We start from the raw sequence: 16,992 nt of genomic DNA on the forward strand, positions 1-16,992 counted from the left end.
AAAAAAAGAAGGAAAAAGATCAATAATCCAAAAGTATACTAGGCAAGGGAGGTTACCAGAGAGTAAAGAGGAAACTAATGGTCCTTAAACACATGGGACTTTGCTCTGCCTCGCTTGTGGTCAGGAAAATGCAAATTTTCTGTACTCTGAGATACTATTTTTCACATGTCATGTTGGCAAGAAACTGAAGTTCGATAACACGCTCTGTTGGTAAGGCTGTAAGGCAGCAGAACTCTTACCCATTGCTAGAGAGAGTGTGAGTCGCTCTAACACCTGAGGGGGAATATTTGTCAATATGTGTAAAAATTACAAATGCACACAGTCTTTGAGCCAGAAATCCCGCTTCGGAAAATTTATCCACAGAGACACTTGCATATGTGTAAAATGACGTTCTGTATGGCGATGTCAGCCTAAGAACAAACGAGTGGAAAAACTGTCCATCTCTGAGAGTGAAATTAACTATAAAGCACTCACACAGCAGCATGCTATGCGGCTGTGAAAAAATAAAAATAAAAAATAACAAGGATGCAGCCAGGCACAGTGGCTCATGCCTGTAATCCCAGCACTCTGGGAGGCCAAGGTGGGCCTATCACTTGAGGTCAGGAGTTCAAGACCAGCCTGGCCAACATGGTGAAACCCCATCTCTACTAAAAAATAAAAACATTAGCTGTGCGTGGTGGCATGCACCTGTAGTCCCGGCTACTTGGGAGGCTGAGGCATGAGAATTCCTTTTTTTTTTTTTTTTTTTGAGACGGAGTCTCGCTCTGTCACCCAGGCTGGAGTGCAGTGGCACGATCTCGGCTCACGGCAAGCTCCACCTCCCAGGTTCACACCATTCTCCTGCCTCAGCCTCCCAAGTAGCTGGGACTACAGGCGCCCGCCACCACGCCCGGCTAATTTTTTGTATTTTTAGTAGAGATGGGGTTTCACCGTGTTAGCCAGGATGGTCTCGATCTCCTGACCTCGTAATCTGCCCGCCTTGGCCTCCCAAAGTGCTGGGGTTACAGGCGTGAGCCACTGAGCCCGGCTGAGAATTCCTTGAACCTGGGAGACAGAGGTTGCAATGAGCCGAGATGGCGCCACTGCACTCCAGCCTGGGCAAGAGCGAGACTCCGTCTCAATAAAAAATAAAATAAAATAAAATAAAATAAAGTTTTGTTAAGAGGAGATCTCCAACACTTGTTAAGTCATGTGGAGAAGCAACATTCAGAAGAATGTGTAGAACATGCTACCTTTTAATGAAATTCTAGGCCAAGCATGCTGGCTCATGCCTATAATCCCAGCACTTTGGGAGGCCGAGGTGGGAGGATCACTTGAGCCCAGAAGTTCGAGACCAGCCTGGGCAACATAGTAAGACCTCGTCTCTAGTGAGACCCAACAGGATCTTGCTCTGTCACCCAGGCTGGAGTGCAGTGGCACAATCATAGCTCACTGTAGCCGCCAACTCCTGGGCTCAAGTGATCCTCCCACCTCAGCCTCCCAAGTAGATGGGACTACAAGCACACGCCACCACCCTGGGCCAACTTTTAAAAATTCTTTTGGAGAAATGAAGTCTCAGCCAGGGGTGGTGGCTCATGCCTGTAATCCCAGCACTTTGGGAGGCTGAAGTGGGTGGATAGCAAGGTCAGGAGTTCGAGACCAGCCTGGCCAACATGGTGAAACCCCATCTCTACTAAAAATACAAAAATTCGCTGGGCCTAGTGATGCCCACCTGTAATCCCAGCTACTTGGGAGGCTGGGGCAGGAGAATCTCTTGAACCTGAGAGGCGAGGGTTGCAGTGAGCCGAGATCATACCAGTGCACTCCAGTCTAGGTGACAGAGCAAGACTCCATCTTGGAAAAAAATTTTTAAAAGGCCGGGCGTGGTGGCTCAGGCCTGTAATCCTAGCACTCTGGGAGGCCGAGGTGAGTGGATAGCCTGAGGTCAGGAGTTCAAGACCAGCCTGGCCAACATGGCGAAATGCCATCTCCACTAAAAATACAAAAATTAGGCCAGGCACGGTGGCTCACGCCTGTAATCCCAGCACTTTGGGAGGCCGAGGCGGGTGGATAACTAGGTCAGGAGATCGAGACCATCCCAGCCAACATGGTGAAACCCCGTCTCTACTAAAATACAAAAAATTAGCCGGACGTGGTGGCGTGTGCCTGTAATCCCAGCTACTCCGGAGGCTGAGGCAGGGGAATCCCTTGAACCCGGGAGGCAGAGGTTGCAGTGAGCTGAGGTCGCACCACTGCATTCCAGCCTGGTGACAGAGCGAGACTCTGTCTCAAAAAAAAAAAAAAAAAAAAAAATTACCTGAGTGTAGTGGCAGGTGCCTGTAATTCCAGCTACGCAGGAGGCTGAGGAAGGAGACCTCACTTTAACCCAGGAGGTGGAGGTTGCAGTGAGCCGAGATGGCGCCACTGCACTCCAGCCTCTGCAATGGGAGGGAGACTCCACCTCAAGAAAAAAAAAAAAAATTCATAGGGGTAGAAAGTAGTATGGTGGTTGCCAGGGGTAGGAGGAAGGATGGAGAGATAGTGTTTAATGGAGACAGAGTTTTGGTTGGGGAAGACAAAAATGTTCTGGAGATGGATGATTGCACAATAATGTAAGTGTGGGTAATGCCACTGAATCATACACTTAAAAATAGTTAAAACAGCCGGACGTGGTGGCTCACGCCTGTAATCCCAACACTTTGGGAGCCCGAGGTGGGGAGATCCCCTGAGGTCAGGATTCAAGATCAGCCTGGCCAACATGGTGAAACCCCGTCTTCTACTAAAAATACGAAACACATTAGCTGGATGTAGTGGTGCACGCCTGTAATTCCAGCTACTCGGGAGGCTGAGACTGGAGAATCTCTCGAACCCGGGAAGCGGAGATTGCAGTGAGTCAAGACTGCGCCATTGCACTCCAACCTGGGCAACAAGAGCAAAACTCCATGCCGAAAGAAAAAAAAATGTTAAAACGGTAGATTTTACATGTATTTTGCCACATTAACAAACAATGTTTAGGCCAGGTGCAGCAGCTCACGCCTGGTCAAAATATTGAGGCCCTGTCTCTAAAAAAAAAATTAAAAAAAAAACAAGAAAAAGAAAAATATTGGCCAAGGATAGTAGTGAGCTGAGGTGGGAAGATGGCTTGATCCCAGGAGTTGGAGACTGCAGTGAGCTATGATTGTGCCACTGCACTCCAGTCTGAGTGACAGAGCCAGAGCCAGACAAAGCCAAAGAGGGAAAAAAATGTTTTTAACATACTGGCTGAGCACGATGGCTCACACCTATAATCCCAGCACTTTGGGAGGCTGAGGCAGGCAGATTGCTTGAGCTCAGTAGTTTAAGACCAGCCTGGGCAACATGGTGAAACCCTGTCTCTGCAAAAAAAAAAATACAAAATTTAGCTGGGCGTGGTGACTTGTGCCTGTGGTCTCGGCTACTCTGGGAGGCTGAGGCAGGAGGATCACTTGAGCCCAGGAGGTCAAGGCTACAGTGAGCTGGGATGGTGCTACTGCACTTCAGCCTGGCAATAGAGTAAGACCCTGTCTCAAAAAATAAATAAATAAATAATAAATAAATAAATAAATAAATAAAGCCCAGGAGTTTGAGACCTGCCTGGGGCACATACTGAGACCCTGTCTCTACAAAAAAATTTAAAAATGAGCTGAGAGTGATATGCATCTGTGGTCCCAGCTACTCAGGCAGCTAAGGTGGGAGGATAACTTGAGCGCGGGAGATCGAGGCTGCAGTGAGCTGTGATATTACTGCTGCTCTCTAGCCTGGGCAATGGAGTGAGACCCTGTCTCATAAAGAAAGAAAAATCTGTATTCATGTTTGTTTTTATGTGTACAAAGTAATTCTGGAAAGATACTCAGGAAATTAAGAGCTGTGGTTATTCATGGGGGAAAGGGGAGGAACTGAAACTTGGAAGGCAGATGCTGCTTCATAAACCTTATATGCTTTGCTTTTTGAAGCATGTAAATGTATTAACTATTCAAAGATAAATTAAATAGTTTGGAGAAGCCAAGGGCAGTGATACAGACCTCTAATCCCAGCTATTTGGGAGGCTGAGGTGGGAAGATCACTTTAGGAAAGAGAACTAAGACCAGCCTGGCAACACAGCGAGACTCCAGTCTCTTAAAAAAAAAAAAAAAAAATATATATATATATATATATATGTATATATGTGTATATACATATATATATGTATATATATGTGTATATACGTATATATATATGTGTATATATGTATATATATGTGTGTATATATATGTATATATATGTATATATATGTATATATGTGTATATATATATATTTATATTTATTGCTGGGCACAGTGGCTCATGTCTGTAATCCCAGCACTTTGGGAGGCCAAAGCGGGCAGATCACTTGAGGCCAAGAGTTTGAGACCACCCGGGCCAACATGGTGAAACGCCATCTCTAATAAAAATACAAAAGATAGCCGGGAGTAGTGGCGGGTGCCTGTAATTTCAGCTACTCAGGAGGCTGAGACAGGAGAATCACTTGAACCTAGGAGGTGGAGGTTGCAGTGCACTGAGATGGTGCCACTGCACTCCAGCCTGGATGACAGAGCGAGACTCCATCTCAATATATATAATATATATTTATATATAATATATTAATATATTGTCTACATACATATATGTAGACATATTAATTTATATTAAGTTAATATATTATATTAATTATATTATACTAATTAAATTATATTAATATAAGATGTATTAATTAATTTACATATATTTCTGTATACAATATATTAATATACTATAAAAATATGTTACATTATGTCCTAGGCTATATTTATATGTGCTATGCTTATATAAATAATATAGCATAAAAATATGTTACATTATGCTATATATTTATATTTTATATAGCATATATGTAGCATATAATATATAATGTATATATTACATATTATATATTATATATTTTTCTTTACTTTTTTTAACATGTCCCCAGAGATAGTCAGGAAATATAAATCTATATTATACATTATATAACATTTATATTACATATTATATATTATATATCATAATACATTATAATATATTAATAATTATAATAGAATATATTAATATACTATAACATATTATATAAATAAAATATTTATATAATATATAAATATGTTATGTAATATGTTATATATAAATGCTATATGATATATTATATAACATATAATATAAAATTATATATCATATAATAGATTATATATGATATAATATACATTATATATCATACATGATATATAATAATTATAGTTAATATATAATGTATATTTTTATAATAATTACATATAATACATATATTTATATATTATATATTATATATTATATATACAGTCTGTGTCTTCAACTGTTTTGTTTTTTTAAAAGGACACTCATAATTGGATTTAGGGCCCACCCAGATAATCCAGGATGAGCTTATCTTAATATGATATAATATTATATATTATATTATATATTATATATTGTATTATAATATAATAAATATATAAATATTTATATATAACATATAATATATAAATAGGTTATATAATATATTATATATAAATATACTATGACATATATCATATATAAATATTTACTTAGAATATATTTCTATATTATAATATACTATATAATTATAATTATAATATATTTATATATAAATATGTAAATGTATTTCTATATAATATATAAATATATTATATAATAGAATATAGTATAATATATAACATCTATAATATATAAGTATACTTATATAATATATTTATTATATGGTATATAAATATATTTATATGTTATAGATGTTATATTATGTATATTATAGCTATATTATAATTTATAAATGTATATTATAATAATTTTATGAACTTATAAATATATATTTTATGTGTATAAAGTTTGGAAATCAGGGCTTTATTTAGAATTGGTAAAATTGGCTTGCATTTTTATAGTGAACAAAATCATCATGACACCCATATTCTTCGCAGGTGACATTTCCTGTTCTGACTATACTCATTTCACTGTAGCTGCTGCAACCAATGTCCACAAACCAGGTGGCTTACACCAATGAACATTTATTCCCTTCCAGTTCTGGTTGTCAGGAGTCTGAAATGCAGGCGTCGCACGGCCGCACCCGCTCTCAGGCCTCTAGGGGAGGGTCCCTCCTTGCCTCTTCCAGCTTCTGGAGGCTCCAGGCCTTCCTTGGCTTCCTCAATGGCATTAAGCCAATTTCTGCCTCTGTCTTCATATGAACTTTCCTCTTTCGTCTGTGTCTTCAACTCTTTTGTTTTTTGAAAGGACACTCATAATTGGATTTAGGGCCCACACTGATAATCCAGGATGAGCTCATCTTAAGGTTATTTTTTATTTTTTTAATGGAGTCTCACTCTGTTGCTAGGCTGGAGTGCAGTGGCATGCGATCTGGGTTCAATGCAACCTCTGACTCCCAGGTTCAAGTGATTCTCCTGGATCAGCCTCCTGAGTAGCTCAAATTACAGGCGCCCGCCACCACACCCAGCTAATTTTTGTATTTTCAGTAAAGACGGGGTTTCACCATGTTGGCCAGTCTGGTCTCGAACTCTTGACCTCAGGTGATCTGCCTACCTCAGCTTCCTGAAGTCCTGGGATTACAGGCATGAGCCACCCCGCCAGGCCATCTTAAGGTTCTTCATTACATTTGCAGAGGCTCTTTTTCTTTTTCTTTCTTTCTTTTTTTTTTTTTTTTGAGACAGGGTCTCACTCTGTTGCCGAGGCTGGAGTGCATCCCAGCCCACTACAGTCTCAAATTCCTGGGCTCAAGCGATCCTCCCACCTCAGTCTCCTGAGTAGCTGGGACTACAGGAATATACCACCATACCCAGCTAATTTTTGTATTTGTAGAGACGGGAGTGTCACTATATTGTCCAAGCTGGTCTTGAACTCCTGGCCTCTAGCAATCCTCCTGCCTTGGTCTTCCAAGTAGCTGAGACCACATGGATGCATGCCTGGCTAATATTTTCTATTTTTTAAAGGCCAGATCTTGACATTTTGCCAGGCTGGTCTTAAACTCTTACGCTCAAGTGTTCCTCCGGCCTCAGCCTCCTAAGTAGCTGGGAATACGGGCGCACATCACCTCACCTGGCTAATGTTGTGTTTGTTTTGTTTTGTTTTGTTTTAAGATGGGATCTCTGTCACCCAGGCTGGGTGACACAATCATGGCTTACTGCAGCCATGACCTTCTGGGCTCAAGCAATCCTCCTGCCTCAGCCTCCTGAGTAGCTGGGATTACTGGCACCTGCCACCATGCCTGACTAATTTTTTGTACTTTTAGTAGAGACAGGGTTTCACCGTGTTGGCCAGGCTGGTCTCAAACTCCTGGCCCCAGGTGATCCGCCCTCCTTGGCCTCCCAGTGTGCTGGGATTACAGGTGTGAGCCACTGCACTTGGTTTCAAATACCTTTTTCTAGTAAGATCACATTTATAGATCCCAGGGTTTAGGATGTGGACATAGATTTCTGCAGATCACCATTTACACGCTACACCGACAAGAGCTGTACAGAATGCTTAGGACTCTATAGAATTTCACCAAAGTCCCCAAGAGGCTCATGAAGCAGGTATACTTATCATCTCCATCTTCACAATGAACTCAGAGAGGTATAGGGTCTTGCCGAAGGACACACAGGAACAGAGATTTGAACCTAGCTATGTTGGGCCCAAAACTCTGATTCTATGTGAGACACAAAAGACGCTTCTGGGCTGGGCGCAGTGACTCACGCCAGCACTTTGGGAGGCTAAGGTGGGCAGATCACTTGAGGTCAAGAGTTTGAGGCTAGCCTGGCCAACATGGCAAAACCCCGTCTCTACTAAAAATACAAAAATTAACCAGACATGGTGGCGCACACCTGCAGTCCTAGCTACTTGGGAGGCTGAGGCACATGAATAGCTTGAACCCTGGAGACAGAGGCTGCACTGAGCCGAGATCACTCCATTGCACTCCAGTCTGAGCGACAGAGTGAGACTCTGTGTCAAAAAAAAAAAGAAAAGAAAAGAAAAAAGAGGCTTCTGGTTTGAGGCCCATCAGTTAAGTCAGGCAGGCAGGCAGCAGATATTTCCTGAATGCTTGTTCTTCCCCAGTCCTCAGGCCAGGCACCGGGGGCTCAGGAGAAAAGGGCAGGAGGGTACCTCCCTACAGGAGGTTCCTGGAGAAGAGGCAGAGGGGAAGAGAGAATTATTCATCAGCCCTTTAGAAGCAGAACAATCAGAGGTGACTTCTGCCTCCGGAACGTTGCCCTTGGCCCGTGACAATCACAGCAGGCAACTGGGGCCAAGAGTTTGTGACAGAGAAAAGGACAAAGAGATGAAGTTTTAATCCAAAGGGAATGCGTCCAGTAGAAATAACATTTAAACAGCACTTACTTCATGCCAGAGATTGTTGTAAAAAGTTGACTCACTCATTAAATCTTTCCCATTTTGCAATTGAGGAAACCAAGGCACAGAGAGGTTAAGTGACTTGGCCAAAGTCACACAGCAGGAAAGAGGCAGAGGTGGAATTTGAAGCCAAGCTTGTCCCCCTTACCAGAGCCCTTGTTTTTGCTGTGTTTTAAAGTCGAGGTGAAATTGACATTAACATAGCTGTGCCTGGTGGCTCATGCCTGTAGTCCCAGCAGTTTGGGAGGCCAAAGGGGGAGGATCACTTGAGCTCAGGAGTTCCAAATCAGCCTGGGCAACATAGTCAGGCTTCATCTCTTTAAAAAAGAAAAGACTGGGCACAGTGGTTTACATTTGTAATCCCAGCACTTTGGGAGGCTGAGGCGGGCAGATCACTTGAGGTCAGGAGTTCAAGACCAGCCTGGCCAACATGGTGAAACCCCATCTGTACTAAAAATACAAAAATTAGCCAGGCATGGTAGCAGATGCCTGTAATCCCAGCTACTCAGGAAGCTGAGGTGGGAGCATCACTTGAATCCGGGAGGCAGAGGTTGTGGTGACCTGAGATAGAATGTATCACTGCACTCCAGCCTGGGTGACAGAGTGAGAGGCCATCTTGAAAAAAAAAAAAAAAAAGAAAAGAAAAGAAATTGACATAACATAGAATTAACCATGTTAAATTGCACAATTCAATAGCATTTACTACATTCACAGTGTTGTGCAACCACTATCTCTAGTGCCAAAACATTTTCATCACTCTTAAGAAGATCCATACCCAGTAAGCAGTGGCTCCCCGTGCCCCATTTCCCCAGCCCCTGGCAACCAGTAATGTACTGTCTGTCTCTGGATTTGCCTGGTCTGGGCATTTCATATAAGTAGAGTCACACACTATGTAGCCTTTTGTGTCTGGCTTCTCTCACTCAGCATTATCTTTCCGAGGTTCTTCCACATCATGGCATGGAGCAGTGCTTCCTCCTTTTATTTTATTTTATTTTATTTATTTATTTATTTATTTATTTATTTATTTTTGAGGCAGAGTCTTGTTTTTCTTCCAGGCTGAAGTTCAGTGGTGCAATCTCGGGTCATTGCAACACCTGCCTCCTGAGTTCAAGTGATTCTTGTGCCTCAGCCTCCAGAGTAGCTGGGACTACAGGCATGCGCCACCAAGCCTGGCTAATTTGTGTATTTTTTGGTAGAGATGGGGTTTCACTGTGTTGGCCAGACTGGTCTTGAACTCCTGGCCTCAAGTGATCCACCTGCCTCTGCCTCCCAAAGTGCTGGGATTACAGGTGTGAGCCACAGTGCCCGGCCTCCTTCCTTTTTATGTCTCAATAATGTTTCACTGTATGGATGGAACATGTTGTGTTTTTTCGTCTGTGGGTGGACATTTGGGTTGCTTCCACCTTTTGGCTCTTGTGAATAATGCTGCTATGAACATTGTATGGATATAGTATTAAAATTGTTTTTGTTTTATTTTATTAATTTTTGGAAACAAGAGTCTCTGTCACCCAGGCTGGAGTATAGTGGCACAATATCAGTTCACTGCAACCTCCGCCTCCCAGGTTCAAGCAATTCTGCCTCAGCTTCCAGAATAGCTGGGACTACAGTCATGTGCTACCACGCCTGGCTAATTTTTGTATTTTTGTTAGAGACTGGGTTTTACACCACGGTGGACAGGCTGGTCTCAAACTCCTGAACTCAAGTGATCTGCCCGCCTTGGCCTCCCAAAGTGCTGGGATTACAGATGTGAGCCACCGTGCCTGGCCTGGTTAGTTTTATTTTATATGGATCTTATCTCTCTTTTTTTTTTTTTTTTGAGATAGAGTTTCGCTCTTGTTGCCCAGGCTGGAGTGCAATGGCATGATCTCCGCTCACTGCATCCTCCGACTCCCAGGTTCAAGAGATTCTCCTGCCTCAGCCTCCCGAGTAGCTGGGATTACAGGCATCTGCTACCATGCCCAGCAAATTTTTGTATTTTTAGTAGAGACGGAGTTTCACCGTGTTGGCCAGGCTGGTCTCAAACTCTTGACCTCAAGTGATCTGTCCTCCTCAGCCTCCCAAAATGCTGGGATTACAGGCGTTAGCCACCATGACCGGCCTCAATTTTTTTTTTTTTTTTTTTTTTAGACAAGGTTTTGCTCCGTTGTACAGGCTGGAGTGCATTGATGCAATCTCAGCTCATGGCAGCCGTGAATGCTTAGGCAAAAGTGATCTTCCCACCTCAGCCTCCTGAGTAGCTGGCATCACAGACGTGTGCCACCACACCCGGCTAATTTTTACATTATTTGTAGAGGTGGGGTTTCACCATGTTGCCCAGGCTGGTCTGGAACTCTTGGGCTCAAGCAATCCTCCTGCCTTGGCCGCCCAAAGTTCTGGAATTACAGGCATGAGCCACTATTCCCAGTCTCTCAATATATATATTTTTATTTTATTATGATGATGATGATTATTTTTTGAGACAAAGTCTCACTCTGTCGCCCACGCTGGTGCACAGTGGCTCAATCTCGGCTCACTGCAGACTCTGCCTCCTGGGTTCAAGTGAGTCTCCTGCCTCAGACTCCTGAGTAACTGGGATTACAGGCATGTGCCACCATGCCCAGCTAATTTCTGTACTATTAGTAGAGATGGGGTTTGACCATGTTGGCCAGGCTGGTCTCGAACTCCTGACCTCAAGTGATTTGCCCGCCTCAGCTGCCCAAAGTTCTAGGATTACAGGCATGAGCCACTGTGCCTGGCCACTGCCACTAATTTTACATTATGGTGAGTTGTATGATTATTTCAATATACAATTACAGTATAATAATCATAGAAATAAAGTGCACAATAAATGTGATGCGCTTGGCCAGGCGCGGTGGCTCATGCCTGTAGTCCCAGCACTTTGGGAGGCCAAGGTGGGCGGACCACGAGGTCAAGAGATCGAGACCAACCTGGCCAACATGGTGAAACCTCGTCTCTACTAAAAATACAAAAATTAGCCGGGCGTGGTGGCATGTGCCTGTAGTCCCAGCTACTCGGGAGGCTGAGGCAGGAGAATCACTTGAACCTGGGAGACAGAAGTTGCAGTGAGCCGAGATTGCACCATTGCACTCCAGCCTGGTGACAGAGCAAGACTCCGTCTCAAAAAAAAAAAAAAAAAAAAAAAAAAAAAAACAGTGATACGCTTGAATCATCCTGAAACCATCCCCTTGACACTCTATCCATGGAAAAATTGTCTTCCACGAAACCGGTTTCTGGTGTCAAAAACACTGGGATCTGCTGCCTCAGGACACCCTTCTGTGCCTCCGTTTCCTCATTTGTAATGTGGGAATTATCTTAGTCCTGAATTCATAACCCCATGCTCTTAAAAGTGTGGTTTCCACCGGGCGCGGTGGCTCACGCCTGTAATTCCAGCACTTTGGGAGGTCGAGGCGGGTGGATCATGAGGTCAGGAGATCGAGACCATCCTGGCTAACACAGTGAAACCCCGTCTCTACTAAAAATACAAAAAATTAGCTGGGCGTGGTGGCGGGCGCCTGTAGTCCCAGCCACTCGGGAGGCTGAGGCAGGAGAATGGCCTGAACCCGGGAAGTGGGGAGCTTGCAGTGAGCCGAGATCATGCCACTGCACTCCAGCCTGGGCGACAGTGCGAGACTCCATCTCAAAAAAAAAAAAAAAAAAGAAAGTGTGGTTTCTGGGCTGGGCGTGGTGGTCCAGGCTGGAGTGCAATGACACAATCTTGGCTCACTGCAACCTCTGCCTCCTGGGTTCAAGCGATTCTCCTGCCTCAGCCTTCTGAGTAGCTGGGATTACAGGCACCTGCCACCATGCCCGGCTAATTTTTACATTTTTAGTAGAGACAGGGTTTCATCATGTTGGCCAGGCTGGTCTCAAACTCCTGACCTCAGGTGATCCACCTGCCTCGACCTCCCAAAGTGCTGAGATTACAGGTGTGAACCACTGTGTCCAGCCAATCCCAGCACTTCGAGAGTCTGAGGCATTTGGGTCCCTTGAGTCCAAGAGTTTGAGACCAGCCTGGGCAACATTGTGAGAACTTATCTCTACAAAAAATACAAAAATTAGCTGAGCATGGTGGTACACACCTGTAGTCCCAGCTACTCAGGAGGCTGAGGCGGGAGGATCACTTGAACCCAGGAATTCGAGGCTGCAGTGAGCTATGTTGCCACCACTACAATCCAGCCTGGGCAACAGAGCCAGACCCTGTCTCTGAAAAAAAGAAAAAAAAAAGTCTGGTTTCTGAACCAGCAGGATCAGTGTCACCTGGGAACTGGTTGGAAATGCAGATTCTTAGATATGTTCCATACCTGTTGAGTCAGGAGCTCTGCAGGTAGAACACAAAGATATGTGTTTTGTTTGTTTGTTTTTGAGACATAGTCTCACTCTGTTGCCCAGGCTGAAGTGCAGTGGCGCCATCTCAGCTCACTGCAACCTCCACCTCCCAGGTTCAAGCAATTCTCCTGCCTCAGCCTCCCAAGGAGCTGGGGCTACAGACATGAGCTGCCACACTCAGCTAATTTTTTGTATTTTTAGTAGAGGCGGGGTTTCACCATGTTGGACAGGCTGGTCTCAAACTCCTGACCTCAGGTAATCCGCCCGCCGCGGCCTCCCAAAGTGCTGGGATTACAGGCGTAAGCCACCGCGCCTGGCCTGATTTCTATTTTAACAAGCCCACCCAAAGATTCTGAAGCTCACTCACATTTGAGAACCATTACCCTGGGTTGTTGGGAGAATCAAATACATTACAGAGATATAAAATGCTTTGAGCAGCCGAGCGCTGTGGCTCATATCTGTAATCCCAGCGCTTTGGGAGGCTGAGACAGGCGGATCACCTGAGGCCAGGAGTTCAAGACCAGCCTGGCCAACATGGTGAAATCCCATCTCTACTGAAAATACAAAAATTAGCCAGGTGTGGTGGTGGGCGCCTGTAACCCCAACTACTTGGGAGGCTGAGGCGGGAGAATTTCTTGAATCTGGGAGGAGGAGGTTGCAGTGAGCCAAGATCGTGCCATTGGCACTGTACTCTAGCCTGGGTGACAGAGCGAGACTCCATCTCAATAAATAAATACATAAATAAACAAACAAACAAACAAACAAACAATAAAATGCTTACGGTAGTGTGCCTGGCCCCGTAGCACATACTGCATGGGCGTTCACTGTTATTATGATCTTCGAAGAGGTCCAGGATCCTAACGTTGTGGGGATACCGTTGTGTCATCTTGCCCCGCCTTTTGGGATTATGCGTTTCTGGTCTCTGCAGGATGGAGACCTTCTCGCCTTTCTGTCAGTGATGATGACAATAAGCTGGGCCACGTCACCCTGTCCCTAGCGAAAGGTTATCACTTCGCTGGGGACATGAGAAAGGTCAGGTTGGGGGGGCTGTGCCTGTCTCCCCTCTGCTGGAGAAGATAAGGGAGGCACTCAGCTTTCTTCAGGCAGAGTGTGGGGGAGCCACGATATATAAATGGGGGGCCAAGAAGCAGCAGAGACGCTGGCCCACTCTCGTGTCCAAAGCGTCTCCGTCCAGCATGGCCAGGTACATGCTGCTGCTGCTCCTGGCGGTATGGGTGCTGACCGGGGAGCTGTGGCCAGGGGCCGAGGCCCGGGCAGCGCCTTACAGGGTCAAGCTTTGCGGCCGAGAATTCATCCGAGCAGTCATCTTCACCTGCGGAGGCTCCCGGTGGAGACGATCAGACATCCTGGCCCAGGAGGCTATGGGTGAGGCTGGGGAGAGAGTGGATGTAGGAGGGGAACAGGTGGCTGGATGGATCCCAGGAGCTAAGGACAGAGATAAGAGGAGGTTGCTGGAGGAGGAGGGTCCCTGTCCTGCCACATTCAGCCAGGGACACCTGCCCAGCCTTGAAACAAAGGCTCAGGAGTTAGCAGAGCTGCAGAGCTGGGATGGGGGGTTGCAAGCCATCCATGGGGGCTGGAAGTCCGAGGACAGGTGGGGGCGGGGAGCGCGCCATTCGCAAAGACAACACCGAAGTGTTTTCCAACCCTTTCCAGCAGGTAATGTGAAGGGTATGGTATACACATAGCTGGATTTTGTCACCTAATGCATGACCTCTCCCCAGCAAGTTGGTTTTTCTCCCGTCTCTGAGTGTCTTTTTTTTGAGATGTGGTCTTACTCCATTGCCCAGGCTTGAATACAGTGGCCCAATCACTGCTCATTGCAGCCTCGACCTCCCAGGCTCAAGCAATCCTCCCGCCTCAGCCTCCAGAGTAGTTGAGACCACAGGCACCTGGCACCACGTTTAAAATTTTTTTTTTGTAGAAACAGGGGTCTCACTATGTTGCCTAGGCTGGTCTCGAACTCCTGGGCTCAAGTGATCCTCCCGCCTCGGCCTCATCTAAGTGCTGAGATTAGAGTCTCTGAGTGTCTTTATCTTCGAATGGGAGACACAATTCCTGAACCTTGCAGGATTAAGTGGTATGATTAAGTCAAAACAGATTAGGGCAGAGTCTAAGCAGAGCGGCGGCACAATCTGGGATCTATCAGGAGAGTCGGAGGGAACAGAAGACCTAGCTTCATGAGGGGCAGGGACCTGGCAAACAGATATTCATGATGGTGAGAAGGAGGATAGGTATGAGCGTGGACCTAGAAGACACACCACTTGGATTCAGATCGTAGCTCTACAATGTAATAGTTGTGTGTTCGTGTGCTAACCTTTTTTTTTTTTTTTTTTTTTTTGTTTGAGACAAAGTCTCATTCTATTGCCCAGGCTGGAGTGCAGTGGTGCAATCTTGGCTCACTGTAACCTCCATCACCTGGGTTCAAGCGATTCTTGTGCCTCCAGCCTCCAAAGTAGCTGGGATTACAGGTCTGCGCCACCATACCCCGCTAATCTTTTTATTTTTAGTAGAGACAGTTTCACCACGTTGGCCAGGCTGGTCTCAAACTCCTGACCTCAGGTGATCCACCCACCTCAGCCTCCCAAAGTCCTGGGATTACAGGCATGAACCACCGCGCCCAGCTATGCAAATTCTTTACTGAGTCCTGCCTCAGTGGTCTCCTCTGGAAAATACGGGTGATAACTGAACCCACCTCAACTGGTTGTCACTGAGAAGAATAAAGAAGTTAACCTGCTAAAGCACTTAAAACGTTCTTTGACACACATTAAGCGAACAATAAATTATTATTATTATTATTCTTTTTGAGACAGGGTCTTGCTCTGTTGCCCAGACTGGAGTACAGTGCTGTGATCACAGCTCACTGCAGCCTCAACCTCTTGGGCTCAAGCAGTTCTCCTCCCTCAGCCTCCTGAGTAGCTGGGAATACAGGCTTGTGCCACCATGTCTAACTTTTTATTATTTGTAGAGACAGGGTAGTGCTGTGTTGTCCAGGCTGTTCTTGAACTCCTGGTTCTGGTGATCCTCCAGCATGTGCCCCTGGAAGTGCTGGGATTACAGGTGTGAGCCACCATGCCTGGACTCAATAATCATTTTTGAGTGCTCATCATGTTCCAGACATTGTTCTAAGTTTTTTTTTTTTTTAATGAATATTAACTCCTCTACTCCTTATAAAACTTGAGAAGGTTGGAGTAATTATTTTTTTCCACTTTGCAGAAAAGAACATTGAGGCTCCAAGAAGTAAATTTACTTGCTCACGATTACAGCTTGGAGAGGCTGGATTCATGCTCAGTCAGCCCAGCTCCCAAATGTACCAGGTCCTCAATTAATAAAGAGTAAGGGAAAATAAATGACAGGGCTGGGTGCGGTGGCTAACGCCTGTAATCCCAGCACTTTGGGTGGCTGAGGTGGGCACATCACTTGAGGTCAGGAGTTTGAGACCAGCCTGGCCAACATGGTGAACCCCGTCTCTACTAAAAATACAAAAATCAGCCAGGTGTGGTGGCAGACACCTATAATCCCACCTACTCTGGCAGAGCCAGAATTTGAACCCAGGACTGGGTGGAATAAAAATACTGAATTATGTCTATGACTGTTGTCACAAGATCAGAGCTAGACCGGCCAGGAGCCAGGACTGTGAGTGCAGCGGCAGCTGAGCCCTGAGCACTAACTCTGTTCATCTTTTGCAGGAGATACCTTCCCGGATGCAGATGCTGATGGAGACAGTCTGGCAGGCGAGCGGGATGAGGCCATGGGGTCCAGCGAGTGGCTGGCACTCACCAAGTCACCCCAGGCCTTTTACAGGGGGCGACCCAGCTGGCAAGGAACCCTTGGGGCTCTTCGGGGCAGCCGAGATGTCCTGGCTGGCCTTTCCAGCAGCTGCTGCAAGTGGGGGTGTAGCAAAAGGGAAATCAGTAGCCTTTGCTAGTTTGAGGGCTGGGCAGCCGTGGGCACCAGGACCAATGCCCCAGTCCTGCCATCCACTCAACTAGTGTCTGGCTGGGCACCTGTCTTTCGAGCCTCACACATTCATTCATTCATCTGCAAGTCACAGAGGCCAGGCACTGTGGGCTCACGCACAGTACCCCGACACCACCTATCCAACCCTGCCCTTTGACCAGCCTGTCATGACCCCGGCCCCGAGCAAGCTGTGCCCCTGCCTGGTCAAGTGGGGACCCCTGATCCTGACCCCTGACCTCTCCCCAGCCCTAACCATGCGTTTGCCTGGCCTACACACTCCACTGCCACAAC

General features: G+C 45.5%; 1 protein-coding gene across 1 annotated transcript; it reads left to right on the forward strand.

Annotated features, from left to right (window-relative positions):
* The first annotated feature begins 13,868 nt into the window (after window positions 1–13,868).
* RLN3 (relaxin 3) lies at window positions 13,869–16,669 on the forward strand. Its single transcript, XM_009252879.4, has 2 exons — window positions 13,869–14,106; window positions 16,431–16,669. Exons 1-2 carry the CDS (start codon window positions 13,917–13,919, stop codon window positions 16,667–16,669), a joined length of 429 nt encoding a protein of 142 aa, XP_009251154.4. The 5' UTR covers window positions 13,869–13,916.
* Window positions 16,670–16,992: the final 323 nt, after the last annotated feature.

This window comes from Pongo abelii, chromosome 20 (genome assembly GCF_028885655.2).
Source record: "Pongo abelii isolate AG06213 chromosome 20, NHGRI_mPonAbe1-v2.0_pri, whole genome shotgun sequence".
NCBI classification, from domain to species: domain Eukaryota; kingdom Metazoa; phylum Chordata; class Mammalia; order Primates; family Hominidae; genus Pongo; species Pongo abelii.